Here is a 20,667-nt window from a genome sequence, read left to right as displayed (position 1 = left end):
ATGTATCCAATTTGACTGTAGTCTGAACAACCGGGTCACGGTCATCCGACCAATATGTCATTAAAAACCGACAAGCATCAAAAAATGGTTGACAATGAGCAGAAAACAGGGGTAAATAATGTTTTGAGAACTCATGTCAATGTTCCACCACTCCTTTCTCCGACTACTCGGCCACACGCTCTTCGGAGCAGACATCGAAGCAAATGTCCCACAAACTGCTAGAGCCAAAATGCTTGCCGTCTACTTTCTAAATCTTTTACTCGCAATAATTCGCTTCAGAAAATATTGACATTGATTGCACAAAATCCTTGATATTGCCACAAATGCGCCGCCAGGACTGAGAGACCAACTAGAATTAGAGCCATGTTTACTTCCGTACACACTGCGTTTCATGTGTCTGCATGCCTCGTCAGTTTACGTTTACATTAGACATCCCTTTTTTGTAATGTGAACAATTACATAAAAAGATCGGATCCAAGAAAAAAAACCTGAATTGGACATCCGACCCTGTAGTGTGAATGTAGCCTAAATAGATGTAATTGAGAATGTGGAACAGGTGTGCTGGAAGGACAAGGAACAGAAAGTAAAGGTGCTGCAAAACACAGTCCAAACAAACACTATAAAACAAGAGCACCAGGACTGGAAATGGTACTAAACACAGGAAAAGTCCAAACTGTCATGTGAGAACATGACACCTTTCCTGTTTTTACTGTCAATTGTACCGTATTTGTCAGGTTCAAACACTGTTGACATCTATTAATCAGACAAGAGACAAAGAATCAAAACAGAGACAGAATTAAATTTGAACCCATGGGGAGCTACGTGGCCACTGCACTCCCTGTACAGCCTGCACCACGCACTAACCCAAGCTTGGCCTCCCCGTTCTTTATTCAACTTTCTCCCCCCACCTGCCCACAGCTGCTTCACGAGGGCAGCGGGTCGTAAATAGCGTTGCTCTTGGTTACCAAATAGTTCAAAGAGAGTTTGTTAAATACTTCAAAGAGAGTTCCTCTAAAATACTTCAAAGAGCGTTCGTAAAACACTTCAAAGTAGTTCCTCTGGAAGTTGAGCAAATCCTGTCATCTATTCGTGTTGAAGTCACAGTACAGTTTTACGAGCCTTCTTCCTCTTGGGAGGCCACGAAGACAGCCTTTTATCTTCATATCAGGAACACAATGTAATACAAAGTATTTTTGTGATAACCTACAAACAATTATTCCAACAGTATTTTTCGGAGTATAAGTCGTATCGGAGTATAAGTCGCACCTGCCGAAAATGCATAATAAAGAAGGAAAAAAACATATAGAAGTCGCACTGGAGTATAAGTCGCATTTTTTGGGGAAATGTATTTGATTAAACCCAACACCAAGAATAGACATTTGAAAGGCAATTTAAAATAAATAAATAGTGAACAACAGGCTGAATAAGTGTATGTTATATGACGCATAAATAACCAACTGAGAACGTGCCTGGTATGTTAACGTAACATATTATGGTAAAAGTCATTCAAATAACTATAACATATAGAACATGCTATACGTTTACCAAACAATCTGTCACTACTAATCGCTAAATTCCATGAAATCTTATACGTCTAGTCTCTTCAGTGAATGAGCTAAATAATATTATTTGATATTTTACGGTAATGTGTTAATAATTTCACACATAAGTCGCTCCTGAGTATAAGTCGCACCCTCGGCCAAACAATGAAAACAACTGCGACTTATAGTCCGAAAAATACGGTATTTGTCACCGGACAGCAGAGTCATTTGCACGGCAAATTTCTGGAATTTCCCCACCACCTTTTAGTTTAATCGAACTAATTAGTGTGGTTGTTGTGGAAAAATCTGTTCTCCTGTTTGATATTCTCATCAGTGTTTCTCATCAGATGGAGTCCCCCTATGCCACATATGTCAGAGTCAAGGCCCGCGGGCCATATCCGGCCCGCGAGAAGGTTTTTTACGGCCCTTGGGATGATCTTGATTTATTATTAGAACCGGCCCGCAGACCGCAGATCTTTTTTTTTTTTTTTTTTTTTTTTTTTTTTTTTTTTTTTTTAGACCGCAGATCTTTTACACGCACCAAGCGGATGCCGGTCCAAGGTTCCGAAAGGGGGCGAGCGGCCCGCCGGGACGCGCCTGCCGGCCGAAGGCCTGCAGCCCGGCCGTCAGTCGCGGAGCCCGCCGTGCCACGCGCGCCAAGGGGGCGGGCCGAAACCCGGCCCCGAGGCCCTGAGACTTCTGCTTTGTTTCCCCAAACCGCGCGTCACCGCCGGGCCCGCACCACCGTCGGGCTGCAGCCCGAGCGTCGGTGGCGGAACCCGTCATGTGCCGCGCGCGCCAAGCGGAGCGGGGGGGTCAAGCGGGCCGAAACCCGCAGGCCACCCCCTCACCACGAGGCCCTGAGACTTCTGCGTTTGACCCCTACGCGCGGCCCGTCGGGACGCGCCCGCCGTCAAGCCACGAGGGCCAGCCGTCGGGTCGCGGAGCCCGCCGTGCCACGCGCGCCAAGGGGCGGGCCGAAACCAGCGGGGGGTTTCGGGCACCCAACTCGCCTCCCTCCCACGGAGGGAGGAGGGGGGTTTAATGTGAACATTACTGTGCAATCACATATTTAGAGTTTTTACTCAATTCAAGTTTAAAAGTTAAAGTTTAATATTTGTTTTCACTGCATGTTACTTCTCCTTAAACAAAGTGTTGTTTTTGATTTATAGATTTTTGCACTTTATTTTATTGTATTTCAATTTAATTATATTTTAAAAATATTTCAGTTGAGTGGATGATAGAAAATTGCTATTATTGTTTTTTTCTTTGAAGTAAATTTAGCCCACTTTTGCTAAAATAGAAAATATAGGCTACTGATGGTGCCTTGAATACCGGTTTCTTTCATTTAATGTTCATGTTATGGGGATTTTTATATAAAGGAAATTTGTCTTTTGTGTCTGTTGAAAATTAAAGATTACTGACAGAGCCATAAGAAAATATTGCTTTATTTATCTGATCATATTGGAATATATTTGTTAGGTTTTCAGTAGGTTCAATTAGGTTCACTAGACTATATGCGTCATTTAAAAATTTTTCAATGAACATTCGAACAGTCCGGCCCTCGGCTTGTAGCTAAATTTTTTATTTGGCCCTCCGTCCATTTGACTTTGACACCCCTGCCCTATGCCTATCACATCATACCAAAGTGAGCATCTGGACACACGACACACAAAATCAAATTAAGTAAAGCTATCCTAATTATAGATTCCTTTCCTCCTTTCACAGGGGAATTATGGGTCCCTGTGACATCAATGATGTCACAAAGAAAAGTGATGCGCGCCTCAATGATCAGCTGTGGGTAACGTTGTTTGTATTATTATTGTAACATAAAATGATGAAGATGATGATGTGTCTTTTCTCAGCGTACCAAAACCCACTGATGTAAATGTAGTGTGAGTATGGATATTAAGATGATTCCTTGTGTCGAAATATGTTTGCCCCTGACACCCAACTTGAATACTGAATGATCAGGGAGAAAGCAATAAAGACTGGCGCTCCAAGAGAACATCCCTATGCATCCCACATCTCCCGCTTTGCCATGTTCCCGTCCAGTCGGTCTTCAGGTGGTCCTGGGGTCACGGTAGCACCGTTCCCATTTGTCAGCCCCATTGTCCCGACTCTACCACGCAATGTTACTGTACGCAGCAAAACTAAAGGTACAGTGAAATCATTTGGAGACATAAAAGGCTCAAGGGACTCTGTCAACAAATTCCATGTCCTGGTACAGGTGGTCCATATAGGCATGAGGTCTTGGAGACACCAACAAGGGAGAAGACAGCCAAATTGGCAGTGCTGCCCAACCCCAAAGAGGTGGGGAATGTGACATCATCTGAGCGGACCAACAACATGGTGAAAAGTTTGGATACGATGCGCTGGGTTACCTCTTATCAGATGCACTACAAAGGTAATTGCTTCATTTTTGTGCCTTGCAAGAAGCGGAAACAAAAACTGAATTGCAACTATGAGAGCACAGCGTCATAAATGTTAGCATCAAATTAATATAGTTGTAAAAGAAAAATAAGATTGAGATTACCTACAACCCACTCTATCAAAAATAAAAAATGGCTTGTTCCACCTAAATAGCGGCAAACCGTACTTCGAACACTTCCCTCAAAGCTCACATTTAAGCATTTACACACAGCACCAGCATTTTCGAACAAGGATGTAGTGATAGTAGAAAGATGAAAATATAATAAATCTGTCTATGGCAGCATAGGAGAAAGGTATGTACAAGTGTCACTTTTGCATATCATCGAACATAACTGTGGTGTATTCAAAAACCCTCGATTAAAGTCAGAAATCGGAGTGTCAAAACCAGGGGGAGCCTTAACTCAGAGGAGATGCACTAATTATAATATAATCATCATAATAATGCAGTATTGGCATGATTGGTATTAAATAATGTCGATAATCTTAAATCTATCAGCTAATCTTTACTTTACAGTCTGAAGGAAAGGGAAACTTGACAGATTTAAAACTACATTTAAGTGAATAATGACAGGTTTTATAATTATTGCAATTCAGATTCTTGCCACTTTATGTTGAATATGTTGACTTTTTTTGTGGAAAAAAACCCAACTTTTTTTTCAAAACAAAACCAAATTATTTATCTAGATACTTTGCGTTAATTCCATCTTTAAAAAGATGGTTTCATTCAAATCCATGCAATAATTTGTTTTTTAGTGCATGTAAACATATCAAGTGTGTATGGGGATTTTTAGCATAAAACATAGGGCTGCGAATCTTTGGGTGTCCCACGATTCGATTCAATATCGATTCTTGGGGTCATGATTCAATTATAAATCAATTTTTTTTTTTTCGATTCAACGCGATTCTCGATTCAAAAACGATATTTTTCAGATTCAAAATGATTCTCTATTCATTCAATCATAGGATTTCAGCAGGATCTACCCCAGTCTGCTGACATGTAAGCAGAGTAGTAGATTTTTAGGACAATGTTTTATCAACTGATTGCAATAATGTAAATTTGTTTCAACTATTAAATGAACCAAAAATATGAGTTATTTTAACGTTGTGAAAATATGGGACACGGTGTGTTGTCAAGCTTATGAGATGCGATGCAAGTGTAAGCCACTGTGACACTATTGTTCATTTTTATTTTTATTTTTTTATTTTATTTTATAAATGTCTTATGATAATGTCAATGAGGGATCTCTAATCACTGCTATGTTGAAATTGTAACTAATATTGATACTGTTGTTGATAATATTAATTTTTGTTTCACTACTTTTGGTTTGTTCTGTGTCGTGTTTGTGTCTCCTCTCAATTGCTCTGTTTATTGCAGTTCTGAGTGTTGCTGGGCCGGGTTTGGTTTTGGAATTGGATTGCATTGTTATGGTATTGCTGCGTATTGTTTTGTTGGATTGATTCATTTAAAAAAAAAAAAAACGTTTTAAAAATACAAATAAAATAAAAAATTGAAAAAAATAAAATCGATTTTTGAAAAATTAGAATCGATACTGAATCGCAGAACGTGAGAATCGTGATTTGAATTCGAATCGATTTTTTCCCACACCCCTAATAACACATATTCATTTAATACATTATAATAATGTTTTTTATATTATAATAAATAAAGATGTATAGCCAAGAACTCTCCACACTAATAATTGTTGCGTTCAGGTCGCATGAAAGCGATAGTTGTAATCCCAGATGCAGAAGATAATTGGACACAGCGTGCAGTTACAATGTATTTAATATAAACCAATACAAAAACAATAAAACACTTGTGCGGGGAGGTGCACGCCGAACAAACACTAGTGCATTTGGGAATGCACAAAAAACCTAGGACTATGTGGGAACTAACTTACTTGGAAGTCTCAAATAAGCAAACAGTGTTCAGCAGCATACATGTGTATACAATGCCACAGCTCAACTTAAATAGTCTTAATTGTTCATTTGAAACATGTGTGTGGAGGGGTAAAGTGTACAGGAAGTACAAAACCCAAAACCAGTGAAGTTAGAATGTTGTGTAAGTCGTAAATAAAAACAGAATACAATGATTTGCAAATCCTTTTCAACTTATATTCAATTGAATAGTCTCCAAAAGACAAGATATTTAATGTTCGAACTGAGAAACTTGTTGTTGTTTTTTTGGAAATAATCATTAACTTAGAATTTAATGGCAGCAACCCATTGCAAAAAAGTTGGCACAGGGGCATGGCCTTTCCTTTTAACAACACTCAGTAAACGTTTGGGAACTGAGGAGACCAAATTTTGAAGCTTTTCAGGTAGAATTCTTTCCCATTCTTGCTTGATGTACAGCTTAAGTGGTTTAACAGTCCAGGGTCTCCGTTGTGGTATTTTACGCGTCTTAACGCGCCACACATTTTCAATGGGAGACAGGTCTGGACTACAGGCAGGCCAGTCTAGTACCCACACTCTTTTACTATGAAGCCACACTGTTGTAACACGTGGCTTGGCATTGTCTTGCTGAAATAAGCAGGGGCGTCCATGATAACGTTGCTTGGATGGCAACATATGTTGCTCCAAAACCTGTATGTACCTTTCAGCATTAATGGTGCCTTCACAGATGTGTAAGTTACCCATGCCTTGTGCACTAATACACCCCGATACCATCACAGATGCTGGCTTTTCAACTTTGCGCCTAGAACAATCCCAATGGTTCTTTTCCTCTTTGGTCTGAAAGACACTTCACTGGTTTTGGGGTTTGTACAACCAAACTACAGTAAGAGTGCCAGACAGGAACTACAACACCAAACATAGGAAATGCGTGACAGTACCCCCTCCTTAAGGGACGGATTGCAGACGTCCCAAAACAAAAACAGAACAAGTCCAAAGTCACAGCAGGGAGGAGGGAGGATTAGGCGGTGGGTTGCCTGGCTACGTGTCCTTGCAACCAGTGGGTAAGAGTCAGATGCCGGCGGCGAGTAAAACGCCACTGCAGCTGGCGAGGCAGGCATCCACGAACCGCCCATGTCTGTGGACGACGAGGAGGCAGACATGAGCTTTTAGCCCAAACCGTGAATTGTGAGGCAAAGTGGGAAATGGGATTACAATATTCGACCACAGTTGGAGAGGATCAGTGCGTGATTGATCCACCTACAGCAGAGGGACCTGAGCGGGTTGCGCGTCTTGCCGGTGTTTCTAAGCTGCCAGGGTCCACTTCCACCTTCGTCTTCGCCGCGCAAGATAGGCACTCTGCCAAAAAGTGTCGATCGGAGTCATCTGGCCCCCACGCCATAGTCTCCAATTCCTGCGGTGAGTACTGCTGGGCCTCTGCTTTCATCTCCTCAAACATTCTCCTCACAAACTCCCTCATTTCCTCCTCGCTTTATTGTTCTGCTGGTTCACTTCTTGGTCGGGACATTCTGTCGCGGTCAGGTCGCATGATAGCGATAGTTGGGATTCCAAGTTGGCTGTGAAACTCAAATGAAGGAGAGAGGCTGGGTGTCTCCCCCTCATTGCCCGCCTGAACAGGCGAGTCGCGCTGCGGGTGTAGGTAATGCCAACACTCTGTTCGCTATCTCTCAGGTGGTAGTGTGCGCAAAGCACCTGATGTGCGGGTCCAGCCAGTCGCACACGGCCAGATGGATATGTAAAAAAAAAAATTCTGACTGCATTCTTCTTGCGAGACAGCTATTCTCTAAACAAAAAATATATCCATGTTTTAATCTTGCGAGAATTTTTTTCCTTTTTTTTTCATTCAGTCAATATCAAATAAAATACCGGTAATTTATACAAGATTAGAATAAATCATGAATGAAAAGGAACAGAAAGAAGTATTAACTAATAATATCCTCCGCCTAGTCACACAAATACAAAATTTGCTGTTGAACTCAGAAGACTATTAAGGCTGTACTTGTTATGGTACAGGGGGAAGATGACGGCACAGAATGCAGGACGTTGTTTTAGCTTTTGGACGGCGTGGCGAAGTTGGTAGAGTGGCTGTGCCAGCAATCGGAGTGTTGCTGGTTACTGGGGTTCAATTCCCACCTTCTACCTTCCTAGTCACGTCCGTTGTGTCCTTGGGCAAGACACTTCACCCTTTGCCTCTGATGGGTGCTGGTTAGCGCCTTGCATGGCAGCTCCCGCCATCAGTGTGTGAATGTATGTGTGAATGGGTAAATGTGGAAATACTGTCAAAGCGCTTTGAGTACCTTGAAGGTAGAAAAGCGCTATACAAGTATAACCCATTTATCATTTATTTATAGCTCTATTTATTTAAATATACAATAAGAAATGAAGTGTGAAACTAATCCAAATGTGTGTGGTGTGCGACTATGTGTAGTGATTAGCTGTTGAGTGTTACCGGTAGTGTTGAACGAGGTGTGGAAGTCCAAAGGGACAAGACAAGCTCGGCAGGTCGAGATCCAAGAGGCAGCCAGGCAATTTAAAATGGGGATACAGGGAGACGAGACACACATCTTGTGACGCTGGAACAGAGGAATGCTGCTGGATAACGACAAGGGACACGAGACAAATGAACACGGTGGGCGAGAAACACAGAGAGAGTGTGCATAGAGCTAGAGATTTTCGGCTTACTGTACTGGAACAGGTCGCTACGTTCTGGCCAGGAACGCAGGTCTGCACTGGCTTAAGAAGCCCAGGGAGCTCATCAGCGACAGGTGTGCTGATTGCTGATTGATTGCAGCCCTGGCTGCAGCAAGAGTGGCACGCGCAGGAGCTCGCTTGAAGGTGCGCTCAGCGCAGCACACAGATGAATGCGCCCGGGCTGTGTGTGACAGTACCCCCCTCCTTATGGAGAGCTTCCAGATGTCTTAGAACTGGAAACAGAAGGACACTGAGATAAAGAGTCAAGGGAGAGTGGAGGGGGTAATTGGTGGTGGGTCGCCGGCCCAAGTCTCCCTGAATCCACCGGGGATGAGTCTGGTGGCAGGAGTAGAACGCCGCTGCAGCAGGCAGGTGCCCATGGACGCGAGTGGCGCCAGAACCACAGCAGCCTAATAGTTCCACCCCTATATCCTGGGCGTCGCTGCTGTAGGCGCAAAAAAGTGTCCATGCTCGTCGAGTGGGCGCCGTGTGCGGGCGTTTTATGGCCCCCAGAGACGCAGTACAATCTGCCTTTTTTTATTAAAAATGTTAATTTAATCCCACCTTCTCAACCCTTTACCCCCTAAGGTGTCTGTATATTTTTATAGTTTCTTGTTCTATGCTGTAGTGTACACGTTTAGACCTTGTTTGTGGAAGTGTTGAGGTATGCTAATCAGAGCATGCATATCAGATGGGGCAGTAAATGCTCAGCAACATTTAAGGTTGGGAATGGGGTACGCCAGGGGGGAATTCTCTCCCCTGCCCTCTTCAATCTGTATATGAATGACCTATCTGTACAGCTCAATACATGTAGAACCGGATGTGTACTTGGTAATACTGTGGTCAATCATTTTATGTATGCGGATGATTTAGCTGTCCTGTCTCCTAGCAGTGCTGGCTTCCAACAGCTGCTGAATATATGTACAGATTATGGTTTAAAATATGATGTTAAATATAATGCCAAAAAGAGTGTCATCATGATATGTAGAACAAGAGAGGACAAGGACCTCTCTTTTCCTTCATTCTATCTGTCAGGACAGGTGCTGAGTGTGTGTGATAAAACTAAGTATCTGGGGCACATCATCACTGATGTGCTGATGTGCTTTAATGTATTGTATTCTGTTTTTATATGTTTAAATGGATCTTAAGGTCTGCAATAAAGATTGATGTTGATGATGATATAGCCATCCATCTTTCTTTTTGTTTTTTTTTATTCCAAATGGGGTTTTTTTCGTTAAAGAGTGGATGGCAGAGGGGGGTTAGAAAAAAGGCCTTCAGACTGTTAGCTGTTCAGCTAACAGTCTGAAGGCCGCCTGTGTGGCTGGCCAGCCGGAGACGAGGAGGATGACGGCGCCGTGGGAAGGCCCGCCCGAGAAAAGGAGGACGACGTCGTCGGACTCAGAGAAGAGGAGGACGATGTTGTCGGAGCCAGAGATGAAGAAGCAGGCTGAGGAGCTGAAGCATGAGCTGGCCGTGGTGCTGGCACGGGGACCAGTCTGGGTGCTGGCACGGGGACCAGTCTGGGTGCTGATACGGGGACCAGTCTGGGTGCTGATATGGGGACCAGTCTGGGTGCTGGTACGGGAACCAGTCTGGGTGCAGGTATGGGAACCAGTCTGGGTGCTGGCACAGGGACCAGTCTGGGTGCTGGTACGGGGACCAGTCTGGGTGCTGGTATGGGACCAGCCTTGGAGCAGGTGCTGGTACGGGGACCAGCCTTGGAGCTGGTTCTGGTACTGGGACCTGCCTTGGAGCGGGTGCTGGTACGGGGCCCAGCCTAGGAGCAGGTGGTGGTGGTCTGGCTGGAGGTTGCGGATTGGTCTGCCGAAGACTAGGTGGTAGTGGTCTGGCTGAAGGTTGCGGCTTGGTATGCCGAAGGACAGGTGGTGGTGGTCGAGCAGGGGGTAGCCATTTTGCTAGTCGCAGCTATGCCACCCCGCCAGCACAGCCATCAGTACCATCCCCACCTCCGAAAGCAGACGCCAGACGCTTCCTGACAAATCTTGAACAGTCACAAAGGGTGGGAGGCGGGTAGATTCTTCCTCCCCTCTAGATAGGCGAAACAGTCCATCCCTCTTTCCCACAGGAGGCTGTCGAGGAGGACCAGAAAACATTTCCAAAGCGGTGGGCGGAGCAAGAGTTATTTGGGGTGGGGCCAAAGTCACTGGGGGCGGGGCTAGAATCACTGGGAGTGGGGCTTGAATCCTTGGGGACGGGGCATGAGTCACTGGAGGCGGAACTAGTCACTGGGGGTGGGGATAGAGTCACTGGGGGCGGAGCTTGAATCACAGGGGGCGGAGCTGGAATCACTCGAAGCAAAGCTTGAGTCACTGGAGGCGGAGCGTCCCGGCAGCGCGTTGAAGCCCTTCTGAGAGGTCTTTGTCCTCTCCGACGCGACCGACACGGTGGTGAGGCGATGTCCCCGGGCCAGACAGAGTCGATGGGGACCAGCGAACCCTCAGGGCCCCACATCATACCCTCCAGCGCCTCGGGCAAATAGCGCAGGGTCTCACTCTTCATGTCCCGGGTACATACCCGCAGTCAGCGTCACAAGGATCGGACACCAGGGAGTTCCATGACTCCTCCTCATCGTCCGCTGAGGAATGCCACGACGGCAACGAATCAGCCTTCAACTGTTAAAAAATCTTCTCTTTTTGACGGTTCGAGGGAGATATTCCACCTGGTCGGGTCAACTCACTGCGTTTCGGACGCATGGTTGGGACGGGGGCGTGGTTGGGGGTGTGGTTAAGAGGGGAGGAGTATATTTACAGCGAGAATTCACCAAGTCAAGTATTTCATATATATATATATATATATATATAAAAGAAATACTTGAATTTCAGTGAATTCTAGCTATATATATATATATATATATATAAAATAAATACTTGAATTTCAGTGTTCATTTATTTACACATATACACACATAACACTCATCTACTCATTGTTGAGTAAAGGGTTGAATTGTCCATCCTTGTTCTATTCTCTGTCACTATTTTTCTAACCATGCTGAACGCCCTCTCTGATGATGCATGTGTGGCACACACAGAAGTGCTTTCATCAAATGCACTAGAGTCTGGAATCTTCCATCTCTCCCTAGCATGGCCCAAAACCGGTCAATCTTTGCTTCCTGAGGAAGATCTTCACTGCCGAGCACTTGGTAGTCCACTACTTCTTCCCGGAGGCTATCCAGGTCCAATCGCAGCTGCAGCTTGGAACTTACAAGCGTATTTCTTCATCTTACTCGTCGTCTGCGTCGCCATGGCTGTATCTTCCTCGTTCTTCTGCTTCGTCTCCTTGTTGTGTGCGCAGTTGTGCACTGCACTCTCTAAAAGCCGTAGATGTTATTGTCACATATGTACAGTAGATGGCAGTATTGTCCTGTTTAAGAGTGTCACAACATTGCTGTTTGCGGCAGACAAACTGCTTTACGGTAGACGAAAACGTGACTGCTGTTGTTGTGTGTTGTTACCGCGCTGGGAGGACGTTAATGAAACTGCCTAACAATAAACCCACATAAGAAACCAAGAACTCGCCCTCGATCATTCTACAGTTATAACGTGATTGGGCAGGCACACTGTTTATATTGTGGGAAAGTGGATGTGAAAACAGGCTGTCCTCACTCAGGCCATGCCCCCTCCAGCTCCGGCTGAATTTCGGGAGATTTTCGGAAGAAAATTTGTCCCGGAAGGTTTTCGGGAGAGGCGCTGAATTTCGGGAGTCTCCCGGAAAATCCGGGAGGGTTGGCAAGTATGGTGGAGACAAAAAACAACTTACAAATTATAAACCTGTTGTCTTACTTACACCATTTTTTTTTTTTTTTTGAAAAATTGTTTAACAACAGATTGGACTAATTCATAAATAAAAGAGGAACACTCGCTGACAACCAATACAGATACAGAGCTAACATTTCAACATTGATGGCATTAATCGATATAACTGAAAAAGATTACCAACACAATTAAAGGTAAACAGTGTGCAGCAGCAGTGTTTATTAATCTAACAAAAGCATTTGACACAACTAATCATAATAACCTAATGAACAAATTAGAACTATATGGCATGAGAGGGTCTTTTTTTAAACTGGGTAAGAAGCTACTTAACCAACAGGAAGCATTACGTGAGGATAGGTGAACACACACCTACAACGCTGAATATACCTTGTGGCGAACTCCAGGGATCAATACTGGGACCAAAATTGTTCAATCTTTATATAAACGACATTTGTAAAGTTACAAAGGACTTAAAGTTTGTATAATTTGCAGACGACACAACTGTGTTTTGTTCATGAGCAAACACACAGAAGCTAATACAAATAATAACACAATAAATGAACAAATTAAAGGGATGGTTTGACAAAAATCTTTGAATCTCAGTAAAACTGAAATAATGTTATTCGGTAACAGTAAAAGACAGAGTCAAACACAGATACAAATAGATGGAGTGGACATTGAAAGGGTGAATGAAATCACATTTTTGGATGCAATAATAGATGATAAAATAAACTGAAAATCTCATACAAAAATATACAACTTAAAGTAGCAAGAAATACGTCAACAATGAATAAAGCAAAATATTTTTGTCGACCAAACGTCCCTTTATGTTCTGTACTGTTCTTGCTCCCCAGTGTTACCATGTCTCAGTTATTGTGTAGAAATATGGGGAAATAACTACAAAAGTACACTTCATTCACTAACGGTGTTTTAAAAAAGACCAGTTAGAATAACACATAATGTTGATGTTGGATATAGAGAACATTCAAACCCTTTATTTATTGAATCAAAAATATTGAAATTCAACAATATAGTGCACTTGCAAACAGCTAAAATTATGTAAAAAGAAAACTCTAACCTGCTACCCAAGGATGTACAACATTTTTTCTCAACAAAAGAGGAAAAATATAATCTTTGATTTTTTTATTTTTTTTTAAACATTTGTGTGCACGTACAACTCTTAAGACCTTTAGTATATCATTATGTGGAATAAATTATGGAATGGATTTGGCAAAGAAGTTAAACAAAGTACTAACATGATCCAGTTAAAAAAAAACTATTCAAATTTAAAGTGTTTACAAAGTACAAATCAAATTAAATCAAATCAACTTTATTTATAAAGCACATTTAAAATTTACCACAGGGGTAGCCAAAGTGCTGTACAATGGGCAGGTTAAAAATAATACGAGAACCGAGCAAACACAACACAACACAAACAGAACACGATAAAAAATAAATAAATAAAATATAAAAACAGGTTCACAGCAGGTGTATTATGGGGCGCCATTGCAGGATGGGTATCACTCAGTGTTAAAAGCCATGGAATAAAAGTATGTTTTTAAGAGAGATTTAAAAACAGGAAGAGAGGAGGCTTGTCTAACACTAAGAGGTAGGTCGTTCCAGAGCTTGGGAGCAGCAGCGGCGAAAGCTCTGTCACCTCTAAGCTTCAGCCTTGTGTCCGGGACCGTCAGTAGCAGCTGATCGGCTGATCTTAGTGATTGGGTGGGGCAGTAAGGCTGAAGGAGGTCGGAGAGATATGTTGGCGCGAGGTTGTTTAGACATTTAAAAACAAATAAAAGGAGTTTAAAATTGATTCTGTAACGCACAGGGAGCCAGTGAAGGGACGCTAATATAGGGGTGATGTGCTCACGTCTGCGGGTCTGTGTTAGCAGACGAGCAGCAGAGTTCTGCACGAGCTGCAGGCGGGCGAGGGAGGCCTGGCTAATGCCTACGTACAGGGCATTGCAGTAGTCTAAACGAGTCGAGATAAAGGCGTGGATTAATTTCTCGAGATCATGTCCTGATAGAAGCGGTTTCACTTTCGCTATTTGGCGTAATTGATAAAAGCTTTTTTGTACGACGCTGCTGATTTGGTTTTCGAATTTAAAATCTGAGTCGAACTTTACCCCCAGGTTTGTACAATGAAGAAGAATCCTGATAAACATCTTAAACTTTATTGAAAAATTAGATAATCTTTTTCATCTGGTTATGTGAATCACAACTTTACTTTATTCATAAGAACTTTATCGAATATTTATGGATTTATTTTGTTTGTGTTCTAAATTGAGCACAGGAAGTAAACATGTTGTGTTTATAAAATTGAAAAGGGGTAGAATTAGATAATGTCTGCTTTTTCCTACCGGTACTCCTTTTCCAACATGTAATGAGAAACTATAACAATGTGATGAACCACATTGTAACTGTATGCATGTCAAATAAAACCTTAACTATAACCACTTTCTTTTAGGTTATAAATACTTTCTCTTTTGACAAATCTGTTTTGAATGTTGTTATGCATCATTTTTAGAATATAGTACTCTACCATACCAGTTCAATACATTTCTAAATTTTTACTGTTTAATCGCATAATAATAATGCAACTCATTAATAATTAATGTATACTATTTGAAGAATATGCCAAGAGTCAATAAAAACGAGTACCTTCCGAAATTTTTAGACACCCCTAACTTACAGCCTCAATTCTAGCAAAATAAAAATGCCAAATGAATCATCCTGCCACCACCACAGTCACTATGTTGTTTTATTCATTTTAAAGGACTGCAGATGGATAGTAAAAGTCCTAAAAGTGATGACTTCGGGGAAAAATTGAGCAACACCACTGGGAAGACTGCATATTTTGCACCACTGGTCACAGAGGTGAGCAAATATCCAGTAAAAGATGAAACACAAGAATTGGATTCCTCCTAATGATGGTGTTTTCTTGCAGAGAGATAGGACCCGTCATGTGTATGTTCCCTCTAAAGTGAGACAAGTAATGAGAAGAAAACCGGAGAGAAACGTGAAGAGCACGTCTGCAGGCGTGTATTCAAACCCATATTCAGCTATGTACCAAGGATCTGCTAGAGGCCAGCACAGCGCTCGTATAATTACAGGCCACCACGATGACACAACATGTTCGCACAATATCGACCCTCATCCTTCTTTGCATCCTGCAGCCGAACATAGCGAGGTCTCGCACATAAAACTAATGGTGGAGAACAGTTGTATTGATTATGACAGCAAAAAGGGAGGCCAAGTGCAGTTTGACAAAAGCCAAACACCAGCATCAACAAACAAACAAGACGTCAAACCTCCAAAAAACCTGCCTCGCCCTCGTGTGCTGCCTGGGATTGCACCTGTTCGGAGAGCTGCTGGCAGTCAGCAAGGTGCATCTGGCAGCCTTCTGGCCGTGCAACGTTCTTTTACACGGACAAAGGCCCATCAGAACTTCAACAACTCCATCACGTATGAGTCACTCGACCTGAGGGACAATGTGTTCACTGGCAAGAGACACAACTTCTTTGGAATCAACTGTAACTACATACACGGATGAACTACTGCAGTCGCCGTCCACTTTAGCACTGCGTCATTGCAAAAACTACAATCAAGGCCGAAATACTTTTTTCTAGAGATGTGCCCATGGATCAGCACCAATCCGTATCGGACGATTTTCGTTAAAAAGGGTGCGATCACCATTGCCGATGAATGCCTTTGAAAGTTGGTAACAAACGTCAATCCTCTCTGGATGATATTTTTTATTTTTTATTTTGTCTTGGAAAGTCAGAATTTCCGAGTTCCTAGGCGGAAATTACCCCCCTGGGTCAGATGTTCTACTCAAAAAGTCAGAGAGTCCTCAACGCCCCCGCCAAGTTGGCTTCAAAGATGGCTGCTCTGAGTGTAAACAATAATAGAAGCTTCTTAATATTTGTTACTCACACGTGTGACTTTTTTTTGTCACACTAAATCAGCCGTATGTGTACAATGTATTCAAAATGGGGTATAAGGAACCTCCCATTTAGGATGGACGAGTCCTCCCAGAGAATTTTTTTCTAAGGCTGTCCAAAATGATGAGAGGTGACTAGAATTTAAGTTTAACAATTTACTCTACAAAACAGACGTCAGTACAAACAATTGCGATGGAGAGAGAGAACCGAGCTATATAAAGACACAATCTCTCAAATGGACACCCTCCTCATAGACTTTTGTCCTCCTTGGTTGCCTCACCTCGGCAGGAATCGAAACTGAAAGTTAACTTGACGCGTGTGCCCAGCGCACACACATTTTCCTCCACTCTCTCTCTCCTGGCTGGTACTTTATGACACCATTAATAATAATAGATGTGTGTAAAAGTGCATATATAAAAACGGTACATTCATTGTGTTTGTCTTCTTCGAGCAGAACCAAGGCCAAAGCGAGTCATTTCTAAGGCTTTCCAATTCCCCAAAAGACAGAAAATATTCTCTTAAAAGGGGCCACAAACAAAACTTGTTTAGGGCCACAAAGAGCTGTTTGAAGCAAATTAAAACAACACTATTTTACATAAGGTTTCCAGTGGCCTTAGCTGACTGCAGTGTTCGTCTTTATACAACTAACTCCTGCTGCAATAACCTTGTATCCTAACATTCTGATCGGGGAAAGAAAATATTTTTGTACACGCCACACACACACTGCTGTATATTCTGCTGCTTGCAAACTGACGCTGCGCAAATCGCTGCTTTGTGACACAAAGTCCTTGAGGCCCCCGAGCTTCAGCTTTGAGTGGTGTAACATTATGTGCTTTCAGAATAAAACACAAAACAGTCCGAGGTTGCAACATCTTGCAGCGTCTCCCATAACAATGTGACCTCGGACTATGTCAAGGTAACGTGTGGAGTTCCCCAGGGTTCGGTTCTTGGCCCTGCACTCTTTAGTATTTACATGCTGCCGCTGGGTGACATCATACGCAAGTACGGTGTTAGCTTTCACTGTTATGCTGATGACACTCAACTCTACATGCCCCTAAAGCTGACCAACACGCCGGATTGTAGTCAGCTGGAGGCGTGTCTTAATGAAATTAAACAATGGATGTCCGCTAACTTTTTGCAACTCAACGCTAAGAAAACGGAAATGCTGATTATCGGTCCTGCTAGACACCAACATCTATTTAATAATACCACCTTAACATTTGACAACCAAACAATTACACAAGGCGACTCGGTAAAGAATCTGGGTATTATCTTCGACCCAACTCTCTCGTTTGAGTCACACATTAAGAGTGTTACTAAAACGGCCTTCTTTCATCTCCGTAATATCGCTAAAATTCGTTCCATCTTGTCCACTAGCGACGCTGAGATCATTATTCATGCGTTCGTTACGTCTCGTCTCGATTACTGTAGCGTATTATTTTCGGGCCTCCCTATGTCTAGCATTAAAAGATTACAGTTGGTACAAAATGCGGCTGCAAGGCTTTTGACAAAAACAAGAAAGTTTGATCATATTACGCCTATACTGGCTCACTTGCACTGGCTTCCTGTGCACTTAAGATGCGACTTTAAGGTTTTACTACTTATGTATAAAATACTACACGGTTTAGCTCCAGCCTATCTCGCCGATTGTATTGTACCATATGTCCCGACAAGAAATCTGCGTTCAAAGAACTCCGGCTTATTAGTGATTCCCAGAGCCAAAAAAAAGTCTGCGGGCTATAGAGCTTTTTCTATTCGGGCTCCAATACTATGGAATGCCCTCCCGGTAACAGTTAGAGATGCTACCTCAGTAGAAGCATTTAAGTCCCATCTTAAAACTCATTTGTATAATCTAGCCTTTAAATAGACCCCCCTTTTTTAGACCAGTTGATCTGCCGTTTCTTTTCTTCTCTCCTCTTCTCCCCTGTCCCTTGCGAGGGGGAGTTGCATAGGTCCGGTGGCCATGGATGAAGTGCTGGCTGTCCAGAGTCGGGACCCCGGGTGGACCACTAGCCTGTGCATCGGTTGGGGACATCTCTGCGCTGCTGACCCGTCTCCGCTCGGGATGGTTTCCTGCTGGCCCCGCTGTGGACTGGACTCTCGCTGATGTGTTGGATCCACTGTGGACTGGACTTTCACAATGTTATGTCAGACCCACTCGACATCCATTGCTTTCGGTCTCCTCTAAGAGGGGGGGGGTTACCCACATATGCGGTCCTCTCCAAGGTTTCTCATAATCATTCACCGACGTCCCACTGGGGTGAGTTTTTCCTTGCTCGTATGTGGGCTCTGTACCGAGGATGTCGTTGTGGCTTGTACAGCCCTTTGAGACACTTGTGATTTAGGGCTATATAAATAAACATTGATTGATGATCTTTGAGGCTTCAACTTTTTAGACATCAATTTGTTTGCTTTTCACCTGAAACTGTTGCCACCCTTTGTCTGTATATACATACATGTATATTATATTTGAATTGGCACCATTTTGATATTTTTCATTTTCAAAACCAATACAATATATAATTTTTTTAACCTGTAGGGCTCCCCTCAAGTTTGGTCCAAGGAACCTGGAAGGGTCTAAGACTCTAAGTTATAAAAACCTTAAAAATGTGTCATTTATTTTATTTTTTTTCAGTACTTGAATCTCTAGATTAGGGGTGTCAAACTCATTTTAGCTCAGGGGCCGCTTGGAGGAAAATCTGTGCACACACGGGCCGGACTATTAAAATCATGGCATTAAAACTAAGAAATAAAGACAACTTCAGATTGTATTCTTTGTCTTACTTTGGCCCAAAATACAACAAGCACATTCTGATAATATTACAATAAAAATATAGAGAAAAATACAGGCAGCTGTAAAGTTTAGATCCATGAAGGAAAGAAGAAAGTGAACAAATGTTTATAACTGAATACATTTACATATGCATAAAATGTGTTTTCTTTTGTATTATTGTTTTTAATTAATTAAGTAACGTTTATGACCTTTTTCCAAAACACAATATAGACTCTGAGATATAACAGCATAAGTCATACATTTATATTTTGTTTTCAAAACAGTTACAAAAAAGTGGGACCCCAAAAATTGTAATGGTTTGATGGGGTCCCATTAAATAGATCAATGATTCATAACAACATTGCTTTTGATGCGTTATTACATTCAACCAATGAAAATCCCACTAAAATTATTTGAAATCCAAAAGGGTCCCACTCATAAGTGTTAAAAATAACTCATACATTTAAAAAAAAAAAAAATTTCCAACACTTAAATCTGTAGATCAATTTCAGATCAATTTGTTGATTTAAAAGTTTCCATTATTGTTTTATGGTTTGTTTTATTCCCTTTGTGTCATAGAAAACTGTTTTATGGCAAGCAGAACTTGCACCTGGCTCGCTGACAACAAGCTATCCATACACTTGGGTAAAACAGAATCCATCCTGTTTGGGTCCCACATCAACCTTAAGAAAGTCAATGACTTCACTATAAAAGTGGGTGACATTGTTATCACCAGGAAAGATGAGGTCACCTACCTAGGTTCCATTCTGGAGGCTAACCTTTCCTGTGATAAAATGGCAACCAAGGTAATCAAAAAGGTTAACCAAAGAACGAGATTTCTCTACAGAATCTCCTCTCTGGTCAACAAAAGCACCTTGAGGATTCTGGCGGGAACTCTCGTTCAACCCTTTTTCGATTACGCATGCACCTCCTGGTACCCTAGCACCTCCAAAACCCTCAAATGTAAACTCCAAACATCTCAGAACAAGCTAGTCAGGTTACTTCTAGACCTCCACCCCAGATCCCACCTCACTCCTAGGGCTGGCTCAAGGTGGAGGACAGAGTTAAACAACTTGCACTGAGCCTAGTCTATAAAATCCGCTACACCTCCCTGATACCGAAGTACATGTCAAACTACTTCCTTAACGTAAATGACCGCCATAACCACAACACCAGGGGGAGCTCCACTAACCACGTTAAACCCAGATTCCGAACTAACAAAGGTCTTAACTCATTCTCTTTCTATGCCACATCAATGTGGAATGCGCTCCCAACAGGTATAAAAGAAAGGGCATCTCTATCCGATTCCTCCTTCAAAACCGCAATAAAAGTTCACCTCCAGGCAACTACAACCCTAAACTAACACCCTCCCCGGATTGCTAATAATCAAATGTAAACAATCAAATGCAGATACTTTTTCTTATGCCTTCTGATCTCTCTCTCTCTCTCTCTCTCTCTCTCTCTCTCTCTCTCTCTCTCTCTCTCTCTCTCTCTCTCTCTCTCTGTGTCCACTACTTGATGTCCATATCCTACCCCCCCCCCCTCTCCACACCCCTGATTGTAAATAATGTAAATAATTCAATGTGATTATCTTGTGT

At 42.5% G+C, this 20,667-nt stretch overlaps 1 protein-coding gene across 1 annotated transcript; it reads left to right on the top strand.

Annotated features, from left to right (window-relative positions):
• Positions 1-3,169: 3,169 nt before the first annotated feature.
• On the top strand, positions 3,170-16,326 carry LOC133660007 (sperm-associated microtubule inner protein 4). The gene is made up of 7 exons (XM_062063019.1): positions 3,170-3,189; positions 3,270-3,338; positions 3,407-3,436; positions 3,516-3,700; positions 3,772-3,948; positions 15,129-15,229; positions 15,300-16,326. The coding sequence occupies exons 2-7, from the start codon at positions 3,277-3,279 to the stop codon at positions 15,903-15,905; spliced, it is 1,161 nt and encodes a 386-aa protein (XP_061919003.1). The 5' UTR covers positions 3,170-3,189; positions 3,270-3,276; the 3' UTR covers positions 15,906-16,326.
• Positions 16,327-20,667: the final 4,341 nt, after the last annotated feature.

The sequence above is a fragment of the Entelurus aequoreus genome, linkage group LG11, assembly GCF_033978785.1.
Source record: "Entelurus aequoreus isolate RoL-2023_Sb linkage group LG11, RoL_Eaeq_v1.1, whole genome shotgun sequence".
Classification (NCBI taxonomy): domain Eukaryota; kingdom Metazoa; phylum Chordata; class Actinopteri; order Syngnathiformes; family Syngnathidae; genus Entelurus; species Entelurus aequoreus.
The sequence above is the reverse complement of the archived record's forward strand: the minus strand, read 5'-3'. Positions and strand labels throughout refer to the sequence as shown.

Excerpts from the sequence above, each read along its gene's own strand:
- LOC133660007 (XM_062063019.1), top strand. The coding sequence starts at position 3,277 with ATGGGTCCCTGTGACATCAATGATGTCACAAAGAAAAGTGATGCGCGC. Across the intron at positions 3,701-3,771 it reads TGTACGCAGCAAAACTAAAG|GTGGTCCATATAGGCATGAG; the intron begins GTACAGTGAAAT and ends GTCCTGGTACAG. Across the intron at positions 15,230-15,299 it reads TTGCACCACTGGTCACAGAG|AGAGATAGGACCCGTCATGT; the intron begins GTGAGCAAATAT and ends GTTTTCTTGCAG.